Source organism: Sturnira hondurensis, unplaced genomic scaffold (genome assembly GCF_014824575.4).
Source record: "Sturnira hondurensis isolate 20B ecotype Veracruz unplaced genomic scaffold, ASM1482457v3 Scaffold0012488, whole genome shotgun sequence".
Classification (NCBI taxonomy): Eukaryota; Metazoa; Chordata; class Mammalia; order Chiroptera; family Phyllostomidae; genus Sturnira; species Sturnira hondurensis.
In genome coordinates, this window is record NW_028085119.1 from 1 (window position 1) to 16,169 (window position 16,169).

The 16,169-nt window shown below is 45.4% G+C and overlaps 1 protein-coding gene and 1 long non-coding RNA gene across 5 annotated transcripts in view; one reads left to right on the plus strand and one right to left on the minus strand.

Annotated features, from left to right (window-relative positions):
• Positions 1–3,461: 3,461 nt before the first annotated feature.
• Positions 3,462–15,802, plus strand: LOC118997112 (uncharacterized). The gene is made up of 6 exons (XR_005068612.1): positions 3,462–3,520; positions 3,772–4,344; positions 7,946–8,006; positions 9,666–11,387; positions 11,477–11,572; positions 14,945–15,802. It is a non-coding gene; the product is annotated as an uncharacterized LOC118997112 (long non-coding RNA).
• Positions 4,495–16,169, minus strand: part of FRMD4A (FERM domain containing 4A) — a 283,383-nt gene continuing 271,708 nt past the window's right edge. For 3 of the 4 annotated variants that reach the window (XM_037060727.1, XM_037060730.1, XM_037060729.1), the window contains exon 23: positions 4,495–5,183. In XM_037060727.1, coding sequence (XP_036916622.1) covers positions 5,081–5,183 — 103 coding nt within the window. In that variant the 3' untranslated portion in view covers positions 4,495–5,080. Of the gene's footprint in view, positions 5,184–6,015; positions 7,687–16,169 lie in introns of those variants that run through there. The other variant, XM_037060728.1, reaches the window with a different exon arrangement.

A 16,169-nucleotide genomic window follows, 5' to 3' on the forward strand; every position in this document is an offset into this window, starting at 1 on the left:
GATCCTGTTTACTCACTCGTTGATCTCTTATTCCTGGGACTCATTTTAATCTCTTCTGTGCAGTGGTGACAACCTGATTGCCCCCTGTTGTTGTGGTCATGTGCCTGCTTGTCTGATTCTTCAGACCGGAAGCTTTTGAAGACTGGATGTAGCACGGAACATGCAATGAATGACTTCAACTATGGGCGAGTGCCTGCTTGCTAGCCCTCTCTGTGGTTTTCTGACACCCCTCTTTTTAGAGAGAATTTTATTCCTTGTGTTTTCTTGAACTGATTTTGTGGGAGAAAGAAAAGGCCTGGCTATATCTAATGCTTCCTCCCAGGCTTTGGTGTTTTCTTTTGTGTTCTCTAATAATAACCAAGATAACTGTTTGGAATTGCCCTGTTGGCACTTTGTAAGGGGGCAGGGGGGTGTTTGTGGTGAGAGGTAGGAAGGGGTGGGGGAGAAATGGAAAGTCCCATCTTGCTCTGTATAAACTGCTTTCATGTGATAGAACTTAATGAGTGATGCTAGATTAATTTCCTGAGCTGTGACATATTTACTTTTAAAGATTTGTAGAAGGTCCCTGTTTGTTTGAAATGAGTGTAGATTATCTTGTGATACGGGGACCCTGGTTGCTTTCCCAAGAGGCTTTAGGAAGTATAAAATGCTGTCTTAATGGGCTCACTTCCAGACATGCTTTGCATTCTCAGTGGATTGCTCTCGATTTTGGCAGAGGTTAGCCTGCCCTGGTGGTGGATGCTTCAGCAGGGCTTTCCATCTGGGGAGGGCTCTTCCATCCAGCGATGTTCTTGGCTGTGAGATTCTAGTTTCCTACTGGTGATGAGATGTATGTCGGCTTAGGTTAAGAGGTAGGGATTCAACTTCAGTGTCTCTTCTGAAGTCAGCCAGTTACCTTTTTGCCCATGAACATGGGACTTTTCATACCTGCAGTTTGAGCTGTGGTGTGAGCACAGGGGCAGACAGCAGAGGAGGTAAGGACCCTGAGCATCCTGCCCATCTCCCTGATTGGCCCATTGCATTCTCCACAGAACCATGGACCACAGAGACTAGGGGTGACCTCCAGAGCCCGGGGTCCCTCCTCAGTGTTTCTTCACCAGGGCTGTTCTGTGGAAACAGTACCCGTGCCTGGCACACACAGGTAACTATTTGTAATGAAGAGCAATACAAATACTAAAATAGCATCCTGAGAAGGACTTGATCTCTAATCTCACATCCTTGTGTAGAATAGGAGAAGTACACAATTGAGAATGTATTATCATTGTCTAAGTAACAAAGTGAAAATAGAATAAGAATTAGCATCTCCTAAATGAACTGAGCTTTTTGTCTACGTCAGGCAAGGCAATAAGAGTAGTATCTATACGATATAGACAGTGGATATAAAAGCGATAGTATACATGCACAGTAATATTCAGTCATAAAAAAGAATCAAATCTTACCATTTGCAACAGCATGGGTGGACCTAGAGGGTACTATGCTAAGTGAAATAAGTGAGACAGCATATGATTTCACTTACATGTGGACTCTAAGAACAAAATAAACAACCAAAAAATAGAAACAGACTTACAGATACAGAGAACAGACTGATGGGTGCCATGGGCAGGGCAGTTGAGGGACTGGGTGAGAAAAGAGAAGGGACCAAGAGGTATAGATTGGCGATTACGAAGTGGTCCCAGGGATGGCAAGCACAGGGGATCAAGTCAGCCACATGGTGGGCACCCAGAATGTCAAGGGGAACACTGCGTAATTTTCTAACAAGTGTGCTATACACCTGGCACTAAAAATAATGTTGCATGCAAACTGTAATTAAAAAATAAAATTTTAAAGAAATTTAATAAAAAGAACAGCATCTATAGATTTACCTTAAAAAGTGAGCCTGGCGAGGACACAAGCACCCAAGTCACAAATTTCCAGAGCATGCGTAGGCATTTATCACTTAGAAACAAACAAAATCTCCGAGAAGCAACCGTGATCTCATCATTTTGAAAATGCTTTAATAAGTGTTGACAACACTGTTTTGCAAAATGTAAAGGTACTATACAAATTCTTAATACAAAAAGAATAAATTAAAAGCAGATTTTTTTAAATTCTGCAACTTTGTCTACAACGTACATCTTTTCATTGATTACAGTTGAACAGAATCCAGTAAAATCATTTTACATGCTCTACAGTCAGTTTCAGGAGCAACCTAATCCTTTTTCCCCCATTATTAAACTAGTGTCTATTTTACACAACTTGTAATAAACTGTTGACATTAATGTATATGAAAAAACTTTACACCTAGTTAACTAAGCAGTAACTGGTCATCTGATAGCACCAGGATGGGGTTTGCTCTATTTAGAACTAAACTAATACTGAATGAAAACAAAGTGAAATTTTAACTTCTCCAACATCGCCTCCATATAACAAAATAAAAAACCCCACCTGTCTACCAACAAAGTCTGATGTGTTTTCACCAGTCTTCTGGCTAAACAGGCCAGTTTTACATGTATCCACAGAATCCAGTAGGGACTCGGTATCAGACCAGGGGCGTCATGGTTCATCTTGCTGTTTTAAAGAAATAGGGACTTACAAAGAGCTTGCAAGTGTTTGTGTACAATAACTGTATCGTTTCCCACCACATTGCTTATCCATTAATTATGTCAGTCTCCAAGGACTAATACTTTATGTACACTTTGTGGTAACTGAACTCAGCTAAACAGTAAAACCTGTTTTACTTAATCTCCGTCTTTACTACCAGACTATTGTGATGTTTGTCTGAACTGCAATCCCCCTCCCACTCCACTCCTTTCTGCTTCCGGAATCCAGAGCCCAGGTGTTGAGAAAGAATCTTCATCTCTCATTCCTTGTAACCCAGTTGGACTAAAAGCTTGACCTAACTGACTTCATTCTTGACGTCAAACTCCTGTACCGATTGTGTGACCTTTCCCTTTTGACTTTTCCTGTTGGCACATAGCTCAGTTTGATGATCCACGTGTCAGCTTTTGGGAGAAAGAAAATTGACCCCATGTATAATGTTTCCAAATTGGGAAGGGAAAAAAACCTGCTGTTTGTACTTTTACCATCGAAATAAAAGCAACAAAAACACAGCCCCTACCCCCCACCCCCAGTCAGTCCTCAGGACCACTTAATAACATTAAAACCAGTTTTATAGTTCCCGGTCCACCCCTAAAGTGTTCTAGGAATACTGATCCCTTCCACAAGCTGGTGTTCCCAACTCGGCCTCAGGCAGAGCCTCGCAGACCAGGCCCTGAATGGTCCAGAGGGCCCCAGCCTGCCGAGTCCACGCGCTTGGCCCAGCTGCAACAGAGGGTGCACTGTGGTTGGTTGGTCTGTGTAGTGCCCATCCATGCCCTCCTGGTCTGGTGGAGTCTGTTGTTCTTGGATTACACATACTTAAATAACAAAGGTTTTTCTTTTTACGCTAAAGCTAACTTCAGTCCTGCTTTCCCACAAAACTCCCCCACCCAGGCTCCTGTCTCTGGCTGTCCAATGCTTTTCCCTTAGGAAGTCATTACAAGTGAGAAAAACAAATCCCCCCGCCCCTCCCCACTTGCGCTAGTAAGCACAGCGTACCACCTCTGTGGAGACCGTGTTTGTGCCATTTTGAATAACCCAACTAAGAGTGTGCACTTTTTACTATTATAAAAGTAGTTCTGAGGCCTTTTGAAGATTGATGGCTTTCCAGTGGTGTATTAAGCACAGCTTAAACACATGTAAACGTGCAGCTCCCCCACCTTATGTTTGCTCTTCTTCTTCTGGTACCTGCAGACGAACGTGGTACATCAAGGTGGCTGACGCTGTTGTAAGCATACGGGCCCCCTGGGAGCTGGTACTGTTTTCGACCCTGCTTTGCCTAGTAGACACATGAGTAAAATCTTTCTACTGAAGGGCATAGTTGGGTTGTTTGAGTAAGTGACACATTGGTAACCAAAGTCGGATCTGAGCTCTTTGTCACACAAGTGCTAACAAACATAAAATGAGCCACAACAGTTAAACATTGGAATGAATTGCAATGTGCTTTTTCCCTTGGTTTCCCATAAAAAGTAAAATGAAACACCTTGTGCGAAAAAACAGGATGCAGTTTTACTGGTTGTTTTACTGAGAGAACCACGTTGGGCATCACCGCCTTGTGTTTCCTATGAACCCTAGGAGGAGAGCAGCTTTGTGTCCTGGGTACAGACAGGGCTAACAGTGCACACCGCTGCTCCCCGCAGGCCTGCCCCGCTTCACATCCAGACTCATGGAACTTGGGGAACTCCGAGTCCGCCGTGCCAGCTGAGGCCCCGCCCCGTTACCTGCAGCACATCGGCGTGGTTCTCAGGCTCTCCACTGACAGAGAAGGTGAGTGTTAAGGGAGGGGGTAGAGAGGGGAAACAGTTTACAGATGGTTGACTTTGACGTGTGTGTTGTAGCGGTTTAGAATTTGGAAGGTATTTCATTGCACAAAGAATGTCTTCCTCTTGGCCCCTCTTATTTTTTTGTTTTTATTTTTTTAATTTTTTAAATCTTTGGCAGCATAGAACTGATTGTGATCCTCTGATGTATCTCTGACATGTTAAGCTTCCTTTCATTTTTCATTACCTCCCCCTCCCCGCCAAGGAATGTGTCAGGTATCAACTAGACATTCCCACCAGGCTTCCTCTTCTTGAAGTGCTGGGTTGGCCTCCAGGTGGCAGGCTGGCCACAGCTTAAAAGTCTTCCTGGGTCACCCTGTACTTAAGTCTCCTTTCCTGTTTTCTGTACATGCTACTTGTCCACAGGAATGTGATGCCAGCCAGCTTCCCTGATGGTGCCTGGCTAGGGGGCTGTCACGGCAGGGGGAAGCCACCAAGGTGCCATTGAGGGTAGGTGCCTGGCTTGCTGTAGGCAAGAGAGCCAGGGGACACACAGTGGGACCGGAACCTTGCAGAATGTCTCCTCAGTCAGGTTTTTGAGTGTGAGAGGATGCGGAGACAGGAGAAGAAAAGTGCCGGGGGTCAAAGCTGGTGCAGGGTGACAGTGCGTCTGGGTAAGGCAAATGAGAGGCAGTGAGGTGATCTCAGAATGGCATCGATTCGGTCAGATTGAGGCCGCTGGCTCACACGAGGGTCCCGGGCTTGGCTTTCTCCTGCCCGCACCACTGGACGTCAGCTAGTTCTGGATATAGGGAGGAATCCAGGAAACAGCTATCACTGTAGCTCCTGCAGGGAATCCAAGGAGAGGTGGTGGTCAGTGGGGAATGGCATTTACCTGCCTGCATTCAGAAGTGCATGCTTACTTATGCAGGGTGTCATACCGGTCAGTGGTTTCCCTGGCCCCAAGGAACTAGGCTTGATGCAGCACTGAGTAGATGGAATGCTTTCATGGACTGAAAAAAAATCCATTAGAGAGGACCTAAACCTTAACATCTCTGAAAGGAAGGGAGTGGAGCTAACACTTCCTTATGCAGCTGGGCTGCATGCTGGGATCCCCTGGGAAATCCCAGTCGTGGGCCACACTCCAGAGGTGCTGGTGTAATGGGTCTGCAGTGTGTTTGACTCTGGGGAGCTTCCAGAGCTCCCCTGTGCCCCACTGGCACACAGCGCCTTGGGCTGGATCCCTCAGGATTCCTTTTCCACCGAACAGTTGCTTTGGGTTGTCCTCCCTGGGACCCTGGGGCTGACCAGATTTCGCCAGGTTTTTGTTATGTCCTAGAAGCATATTTAAAACATCAGGTTTTCCCATAGTGAACCTGAAGTCATGTTTTGAATTCAGTTTTAAAAAACTTTGGATCAGTGCTGACAATTTTAAATAATAAGTGTTGTGATTATAAAAAAGGTACATTGAAAATATACAGGAATTTATATAGAAAATAAAAGACTTTAACAAGTCTCATCCTGACTGGTGTGGCTTAGTAGGTTGGGCATCATTCCACAAAGCAAAAGGCTGTCAGTTCAGTTCCTGGTCAGGGCATACACCTGGGTTGCAGGTTCAGTCCCCAGCCAGGACATATGCAGATGGATGTTTCTCTCCCTCTCTTTCATCCTCACTTCCCCCCTCTCTAAAAATATATAAATCTTGAAATACATATTTTTAAAAAGGTAGGCATCACTATGTAAATTGAGTAGAAAGAATTTTTACATATCAAGAAGCGATCACACAGACATTTATGCTGAAGCCAGTAATCATCACTAGGACTCATTTTCAGGAAAAGTGGCCATCTCTGTGGTAGCTGGCTCTTTCAGGGCAAGATCAAGTGTGGAATTTTCCCAGAAGGCCCCTCTTCAGCAGGGGGCAGCCCATAGGGCCTGAGGAGATGGAGCCCCAGGGTCCCCCCCAGCCCTGCTGCTGCCCTCGCTGACCGGGCCCTGCAGGTGCAGTGTGGTCTGCAGAGACTTGTGTGCTCGTTCTTGTGTTGTTTGCGCGCATGAGCAGTGCATTTTCATTTGTGCTGATTCCTGAAGGGATGAAACCTCTAGGCTTTCAAACCAGCCTTCAGTTTTTGAAGTGACGTTCCTGTGAATGACATCGGGCTGTGACTGTGAGTCGTAGATCTGAGTGTTTTTAAGGCTGGATTTCCACGTTTGACCTCCCTGTAGCATATGTCAGTTAGGGGCAGAAAGCTCTATTTGGAAACCCCCTATGGACGTTCCACACAATGGCAGAAAACTCTCTCCCCTGCTGACCTGTCTCCCCATACTTAGTGCTAGGGTTAGGGTTGGGATGGACGACAGGAGGGGCCCCTGGTGGGGGTCAAGAAAAGCATCTTAAACGTGGCCTCATGAACCAGTTTATGGCAGAAAATCAATTCAGTTGTTGTCACTTCACTGTCTGATTTGCTCACTTCTCTAGGAATAATTGGATGAAGGCATTCTGGATTTTGTAAATGTTTCTCATCTGTCTTAAAAAAAAATGAAAGTTGGAAAATCCCAAGGCATCTTTGAGCATACGGTGGGCTTCATGGAGAGTCTTGTGCCCAGAACCATGGTTAATGCTGCTTAAATGTGGCTTCAGATGTAAAGTGACCAAGTTCCTTAATTATGTACCGGCTGTGGCTGTCAGACGCAGGAGAGTGTTTACATGGTAAATGGCTGACTGCCTTACACCCACCCTGCAGACTCCTTGTCTGCCCTAACAAAACAGACTTTGCTGCTGTGCCTGAGGAATTGGGAAAACTTTTGGTGGCAAAAAGTAGTTGGACCCCACAATGGAGATAGGCTGTTCCTCAGGCGTGCGGGTGGGGCTGGCGCCCTGGTGGGGTCCCTCTGGAACATCCTGTGGTCCTGGGGGTACTGTCAGCTGTCACCCCAAACCCTCACAAGGGTAGACGAGTGCCTCAGACAGGCCGACTGGACTCCTTCAGCCAGTCACTGGTTCAAAGGTGGGCATGCGCCAAAGCAAGGCCAAGCAGCTTTCACAGGACAGGGGTGTGAGTCTCCCCTGGGGAAGGCGGGAGTGGGGGGTGGCGATGGAAAGGGAGCTAGCAAGCCCTGGCTCCGCCTCTGCCCTTAACCACAAGCCATGACTCCCTAGTCTAGAAAGAAGAGTTGGATTCAAATCGGTTCTGGAAGTCGGAAAAAAATAAGTTTACCCACTCAGAAGGCTAAAACTTATCATTACTAGTTGTAGAGAAGACACTTAAGATTTTTTACCTAAGTTCCAATTTTTCCCTTCTGATAAGGATTAGCTCCCTGAAGGTTGCATTTCAAAGAGCCCAGAGGAGAGCTCCCGGAGAAGGATCTTAAAGGCACAGGGAAAAACTGTTTCCTAAATCCAGATCTTTTACAGCCTTTGCAAGCCTTTTGAGACATGTAAGGGAGGTGTGGGGATTGTTAAAAAGGATAGGTGGGATCTGAATTGTTTTGCGTGCTGCATTTCTGTTCTTGTAAAGATTTTCAATTCCTCAAGGAATTAAGATGCAATTTAACTGAATAAAGCCAGAAAGAACTTGAAGTGTACTCAGTTGAGTTTTGCTTTTTAACAGTTTGGTGGCACTGGTGGAACCTTAAGGTGCTATCTCACGGCTTCATGGACAAGAAACACAGGTACTCATCTCTGTGAACCTTTTGAATTCCTTTTCTCCCCATTCCTGGGTAAGTTCCTCTGGGTCCCAAGCTCTGCCCTCTTTGCACTGTTAGCAATCTAACTGGCCTCCCAGTGAGTGGGTCGGTCTAGACCGGCAGGAGGCGCTAGTAGAGCGCCAGTCATTAGCTCTTGCTTAGTCCACAGCGCCCATTTGCTGAGGTCTTTGGGTTCCTTCCAGTTTCACTTCGGGAACTGCTGGTGGTGCACACCTAAGGCTTTCTCTTGGCCAGTCCGCAGTACCTTCTCTTTGGTCACTGCTGGTTTCTGTTAATGTGCGTGTCAGATAAAGGAATAATAAGTTCTGTGGTTAGTGGGGTCTTAGAAGCCAAAGCTGATGGCCACAGGTTGAGCACTTGAAAGCCGTGAGAGTGTTTGCCAGTTCTCCCCACGGCGCGTGCCAGGGTAAGTTGGTCGCAAACCAGACGCCAGACTGGTACTAGATCACCTGCCAGCCTGGCAAAAATTTTCATGCATTTAAGTATTAACTTGGCTCTGAGGGACCTGATGCTTAAATGAATGGAAGCTTCAAGTTTCTCCGGAAACACCTTTTGTGTCCATCTGTTCTTCTAAAAACTAGCGAGTTTTGCATTATCGTACTGGTCTCAAGGCTAAAATTTTAAAATGAAAATTGACATCTATATGTTTATGTGTATATATTGTAAATGTGTACTATTTTTCTACTTCTGGATGGTATTGCCAAAATTAGTTTGTAAATGAGCCCTATTTAATTGGCTTAAAGAAGAATACTTACCAAATTAAGTATTCTAAATGCTCTGAAATATGCAAACTTATGTTTTTCAAATTTATGTGATCTAGGGTAAATATTTAGTAAATAAAAGCTAAGTTTGTTGGTTTAATTAAAATATGTATTAAAATTACATATGTATTTAATTAAAATATGTATGTATTCAGAGTTACCAGCTTTACTATAATGCAGAGAAGTACAACTTTTATTCTGCGTGGGCTTACTAGTCAAATAAGTTGGTGATCTCTGTTATAAAATTTGTTGGCAAGGAAGGTACTTAAGATTTGGTTTGCTGTTGAACATTTTGAGAAATTTTCATGCCCAACCTAAGCACAGTTGTTGAGAGTAAGCAGTGATAAACAAATACGGACTGGTCATGGTCTGTGTGTTTCTCACTGGCTTTTCTCAAATAGCTTTTCCCTATTGATAAACAACTGTCTTTTTTTATAGCAAAGACATTTTACTTGAAAACATCATCCCTACATGGGATATCCCCCCCCCCCCCACAGTGACCTCGGAACTCATTTCACTGGTCAGGCAATCCAGGAACACTACATTGTCGTGCCTGTGCTACAGGGAGGATGCATTGCCCTTATCGTCCTCAGTCTTCAGGACTCATAGCAGTGACTCATGTGGCATCATTAAAACCCAACTAGGACAATTTTGTGAGTCTCAGAAGCTTCACTGGACTAAGGTGCTGTCACTGGTCCAAAAAACCTAAAGTTGTTCTTCCTTAACTTTCGAAAAACGTGAGGCAAAACGTTTGCTCCTGGCAAAACAGGACCTTACATCTGCCCCCTTCCCCACACTCTGATCATCACATTGCACAATGGGACCCATGAAACATTGCTAGTTACCTGCTCTCTACTTCCAGAAACATCTCTCAAAAGTTTAAGAAGCCTATGCTGAACAAGAATCCGTCCTGACATCCAATTCCCCTCATGACCTGCTTTCTGGAGAATACCACTCCTGAAAAAGTCACAAACTTAAAGGACTCCCTCTTCCTGTGTTGGAAAGACCTTCCCTGGTACTGCTCACCAGTTCCTGTGCAGCTAACCTTGAAGGTATCTGTCTCATTCAAGGAGTCACAAGACCTAAAGGGACCAGGAAAGCCATCGGTGAGCTCAAACTCAGACTCTTCAAACAGCCAGAGCAGGCAACACTGGATGTGGACAGCTAGCCCAGACACTTGACCAGGCCTGCGGAACGTGACCGCTTGATTTCTACCCCTGTTCCCCTTTACTGTGAAAATCACAAGGAGGGAAATGGACTCTTCTACTTTTCTCTTTTTTGCTCCTGTTGGTCCTTGATCTTGTCTGTATATGTAATGCCCTTGTCTCTGTTTCCTGGGTGGCTGCCCAGGGTTGTAACCTTCCAGCTGCTGGATCTGCCACCTAAAGCTCTATCTCCTGTGATGGAGGGCACCCTTGTCCTCCCTAAACTGGTTTTTCTTCTATCCCTAATGCCACCATAAACAATACCTAATTCCCTTCAGTGTCAGCTAGTGTGTACTTTTGCTGCCAGCCTCCCTGTGTCTTTTTTTTCTACCTTTCTCTGATTATACTTTTCCAGTTAGACAAAAATACCTACGCACACCGTAGTACACTTGTGACCCCCCCGATGTTCTTATTATCATCTAACTCGTACCTGCCCCAATGATGAAAAAACCTTACTGGGAACATCCACCTTTACAAGGAATTTTAGGCTAGGAGGTTTACTTCCCAGGTGCACTAAAACCCTAAGCTATTCCTAGGCTGGCACATAACTGGGCAATGCTTCTTAGGTTATATGCTATATACCCCCAACCGGCCACAACCTGTCCACAGCAAACTGAGCTACTGCACTAGTCAACTCTGCTGAATTTAAATCAAGTTAAGATAGGACTTACCAGGAGCATTCAGGATTCACTTCCTCTGGCAGATCCCTACTTGTCTGGTGAGGAGTGAGGACACAGTGAGGCTATGAGCACAAAACCCTTCAAGCCTTGGCAACATCACCCACTCTACACTGAAGTCGTAGCTGCCCAACAAAACCACCTAGACTCTCCAGCTAGCGCGGTCCTTGACGACAGGACAGCCCTTGATTACCTCTTCCCTGAACAAGCAGGTGTCTATAGTCAGCGCCACTTGTACTTGGGTACACTTTTGGGAAACTCAAGATTCAATTATATAAAATTCAAGGTCAAGCACAATCTCTGACTCATCGTGTAATTTTGATTTAGCCAGCTGGTTACCAGTAGGATTGGGCTCATGGATTACAATTTGGGTTTTTTATCCTATTGTCATTTTGTTTTGACTTTTACTCAGTTATCTTTCTTTGTAAAAATAACAAACATGATAGATTAATGCTTGCCCAGTGTTTCGTACTGATGCTTCATACCTATACCCTCGATCCTCTACTCTGATCCATTACAGGAAGTTGCTCAAATGTGGCCTTTTAGTTGCTAACAACCCTGAAAACTTATCTCACCCTGAAGGAAGATGTCTACATGTGGCATGGTGGGGAGAAATAAACAAAATGGGTGGAGTCCATGCAGAAGAAATACCCAGTGATAAGCTGAGTGATCAACACCCTGTAACAAGGACTTGATCCAAAAGTAGAAACGTAAACTCAAAGTAAAATGGAGTTACTTATGTCAGGGATAAAATAGCACAGGCCTGTACACAAAATAACCTTATCTTTCAGGAATTTATAGCTCTTCTCAAATCCCCAACCACCAAGCCTGTCCATCCCCACACCTGGACTTCCTTGTTCCCCTGACTCAGCTACTTTGATCCAGAGGTACCATTTGTAGACATTTCATGATGTTCCAATGATGCCCATGAAATCCACTTGCCATTTCCCTCTTCCATGGGACTAGACACCTGTGGGTGACCCTTCTCTGCCCCAAGGGACATGTACTGCATCTAACAATGTCTTTGGTTAAAGGGGGGGGGACCCCACCTAGATGACCCGGTTGATCAGTGATACTTTCTGCAAAAGCTCTTGATCAAGAGGAGAAATGTGAAAGGATTTCAACCTAAAGTGGAATCAGAGGATATTAATTGGAAGTTCCACCCAAGTGTCCTCCAAAAAGCAGAACTTAAGAACTGGGAGACCAATTTCCTGCCTGATTAACAACACCAACACTTACCTCCCGACAAGTGAACATCCACCAAGAATCTCTGTCTATCCTCAAGCCAGTGAATTTACTGTTTAGACTCTGGACCTTCCTTGCCCCCTTTTCATTCCTTGCCCACAAATACAGCCCACCCCAAACCCTCAGTGGACTCACCTGTAGCTTGCTATATCATGCATTTCCAGAATCGCAATTCCTCTGCTATTCCTGAATAAAAATCAGTTTCTGTCCATTTGCGCTCCCTTCAGTTCACCTCTTACACAGGTTCACAGCCATTATGGGAGTGTTCCAATTAAACCACAGCATTGATTTAAGTTATACACTCAAGGGCTCCCCAGTCAAACACAATGGGATACCTATTGTAATTGTCATGCAAATACTTCCAAAAGCCTTCAAGATTACAAAATAGCTTCACTGAAAGATTTCATTGCACAAAGACTAATACAAAATTAAAGAAACAGAGGTACTTAAAAAACAATAGGACTGACATGACTCTTGCTACACTCCTCTACCCTCCTTCACCCGAGCACTCAGTCTGACCTCTCTGAGTTGCCCTTCCAGCCTACAGCCGCATCACCCTGCAGGCAACCCGTCTCGTCTGGACTGCCTTTCCACTCTAAAGAGGTGGTAAGACCTGAACAAAAGTCTGCCAAGTCTTTAAAGCAAAAGACTGAGGGAAAACAAAAGTCAGTGGAAAACCTTGCCAAATTCTGGGAGATACCAGGGTTGCACTCCCCACTTTAAACCCTACTCTCCCTGGAGCCGGCAAGGGGTGAGAACTCTTCCCAGAGTTGGCGCTCACCGGCACCTGCAGTGCCAGGTCTACCAGTCCACATGGTTTATGGCACACGGAAAAATTTACTGTGAGGGAGAACATACTTCTAACAATTAAGAAATGTAATAATTACAAGATTGCCAACCACAGTGTAACAAACAGTTTGCAATTACGTCTTAGTTTTCACTAGGATTAAGGATTCTAAGGGTTAGACCTCTAATCCGTGCATTCTACAAACTATGAAGTTCCTAGAAATGTGGTATGTTCTGGTATTACCAATCACAATTCCAGTATTACTGGAAGATGTACATCACAGAAATAATCACTTTCCCCTGTGAGTTTCATCACAGTGAACTCTGATCAGATCTTTAGCAATAGGCATACCAGGAACTCCTGACCACCGACACCACTGTCGGGTCACGAGGTGTCGAACTGTGGGTGCACATTTTACAAGTGAGCAAGGCTCACCTGACCTCTGGTCCTGTGCAAAAGCTGGAGACCTCACCGTCAAATGACTGGGGAAAGTCACTGACCTCAGAGTAGACTGCTTCCCCCCACGATGTCAGATCAAGAACATTTTTTCCATTCCTCCTTCCCTCTTTATTTTTTCCCTAACTCATAGACTAGGATTCTTTATGATTCTTTTGTCCACCTCTTTTGCCTTCCCTGGCCTGGAAAGATAATGCCATTGTTCTCATATCTCGGCCATTGCAAAGGGTGGTCATCCAACCTCCAAGCAACAGCTGGGTTTGCTATGATGCTGGTGACTCTCTGGGCCCACACTTCTCCCTGAGTTTCGACCCCCCCCATTCCTCTGGGGCACACTCATCTCCCTCTCTCTAGTTAACAGCGCAGACTCAGGAAACTCTGCGTCCAGGCTTCGTGTCCAAAGACAGGGACACGAGGCACAGCCACCCCAGGATAAAACCACCCGTGCAGTCCGCAGACCCTTAAGTTTCACTGGCCTGCATGGTTACCATCTTTTTCAGTCCTGTCCCACAGGCTGCTGCTCTGACCAGCGCCACGTCTGCACCTAGATTGACACTTGGGGGAAGCTGAGAGCCAGCTACAGAAGGTCACTGAATAAGCCAGTGAGCTCCAGAGCAGCAGCTGGGAGTAGTCGTGTATTTTGATGGCATCTCTCAGCTAGGCTGACAGTCTGATCAAAGAGGGGAAATGGTTCAAAACAAGACAATGGGCTCAAAGTGGAACTGCCTACTACCAGAGACTTAACTGGGCTCTCCCAGAAATGGCATCTGAAACCTGCAAGGGCAGCCCCAGGGTGGCGACCTGCCTGAGAGGCCCCTGCCAGCCCCCAGGGAAAGTCACTGTGCAGTGACCAAGCTGTGTGTTCACCCAGAGTGCCTTCCTTGTTCCAGCTGCCTCTGCCTGCAAAAGTCTTTATTCAGTCAGCTCCTCAGAGCCCCTTTCTCTCTGCTAGACTGAAAGGTGTCTGATTCATGAATCAGTGAGTAAAGCTAATAAAATGTATACATTTACTCAAATTTTGTTTAACACCATTCCTTAAAGGCAAAGCCCCTGTTTTCCTAACCCTTCATCTGCCAACTCAGGGGACTTAGAGTTAAAACTGCTCTGTGTCTCTCTCATGTGTTCAGACTGAAGTCCAGCTCTCTCTCTACAGCAAAACGAGTCTCTTTGCTGTTCCCCAGACACCCTGCTTGTTTCTGCACCTGTGTTGTTGCCCTTGGAATGGCCTCTCAGCTGCCTCCTTTCTAATCCGCCCCCCGCCCCAGCCTCTGAAGTCAGACTCAGGCAGCATCTATAAGAAGCCAGAAGTCCTTTTCCGCTCAGATTCCTTTTAGCACTTTGTTCAAAGTCTCCAAGTACTTCATACATAAGTGCTGCAAGTTTCTTATTCCTCTTGTGTGCAAAATCCTGACAGGTTTATGAATTGGTGATTTGAATTTGAACCCTTAGGACTCTGGTCTCTAGCATGGTTCCTAGAATATAGTGAGGGTTCAATTTTTTTTGAAACTCTTTATTCACTCCTGAATACTATCCTTATCTCTTTAGTTAACCCTTGAAACACTACTTAATTTCAGTGTCTTATCTTCCGGTTCAATGCTGCTGGTCCCTGAGGACGGGGCCTGGACCAGGTGTTGCTGCTGATCTTGTGCCCACCGCAGCGGTGTGTTTGATTCGCCCAGGGACCTTGTTAAAATGCAGATTCAAATTGAGTAGGTCCAGGAGTTTAGCTTTCTAACCAGCTCCCAGATGATGATGCTCTTGTATCTTGTAGGGACCACATTTTGGAAAGCAGGACCATGCAGCATTTGGGAGTGTACACACCTGTCACTCAAATATCTTGGAAGGAAACCATCAGAGATTTTCTGATGCCCCTGGATCAACTCTGCCTGACTGTGGTGCTTTGAAACCTAAACTGCACGATGCTCTTCTTTTCATGGAGGGGTTACTACATGAATAAAAGTATCTACCAAGTATTTGCATGTATGTAGAGCCTGGGAGATCTAAAATACACTCTGGGGTCTTTGCTGGGAAGTAGCATAAGAATCTCTAACATCTGATATAAAAACATACATATAAACATATAGTTCCACAGGTATCTAGAAATCAAACATAAAAACAATGGCTTCCACACCATGCAGATGTTTCCTTCTGGGAGTTATGATATGGGCAAGGGCAACACATATGCAACACATCTGAGATCACAAACTCATAAGCAGTGAAGGGGGAAGAGCTGTAAGAACAAAACATTCCCTTACGGTACCTCTACTCATCAGTACTTTGGTGAGTTGGAGACTCAGACCCGTCCATAATGGGCGAGTGTTCTGTGGCTTCTCTGAACAAAGGAAAGCAGAAGGAGGAAGAGAAGAGAGGTCACGTTAAAGAGAGGAACCGACACAGACATGATTTGTAGCTCATTGAAACACTGGAAAGGCCAGCCGAATACACACCCGAGTGTTAGTGACAAGTCAGTCACGCAGGACTTTCACCCCCGTGAGTGAGGCAGAAGACCTCTCTAGTTTGTCAGGAAGGCAGGCTTTGGCACTTTCTGCCCATTTCGCATTTTCTTGTCACATCATACAGAATAGTTGTTCACGATAATTCAACTCAGTCTGATAAAAGTTTTACTACAAGGACCAAAATATCTTTTTGTTTCAAATTTCTCGAGTCCTCACTAGCTGTGTGTGGGGAAACACAGGTAGGGTTTAAGACCAGGTCAAGTGTGTGGATATGTGAAGGGGACTTATGCGTTTCGGAGCCTGCTGTCGGGTAAATCTGTTTGGGTCCTGTGAGACTGGAATGATCCAGAAAATTCCGAGGATCCAGAGAAAGAGCCAGGAACCTGCAGCCCCTTATTCAGATGAAATGCTTTGCCGCCGGGGGTGCCATCGATACAGAAGATGGGCTGTTTTTTATGAATCAGTCTTGGTGAGACTCCCGGGCACTAGGCCGAGCACCAGCTGCCGGACCACACAAGCTCGAGCTGGGGTGTGGATGGC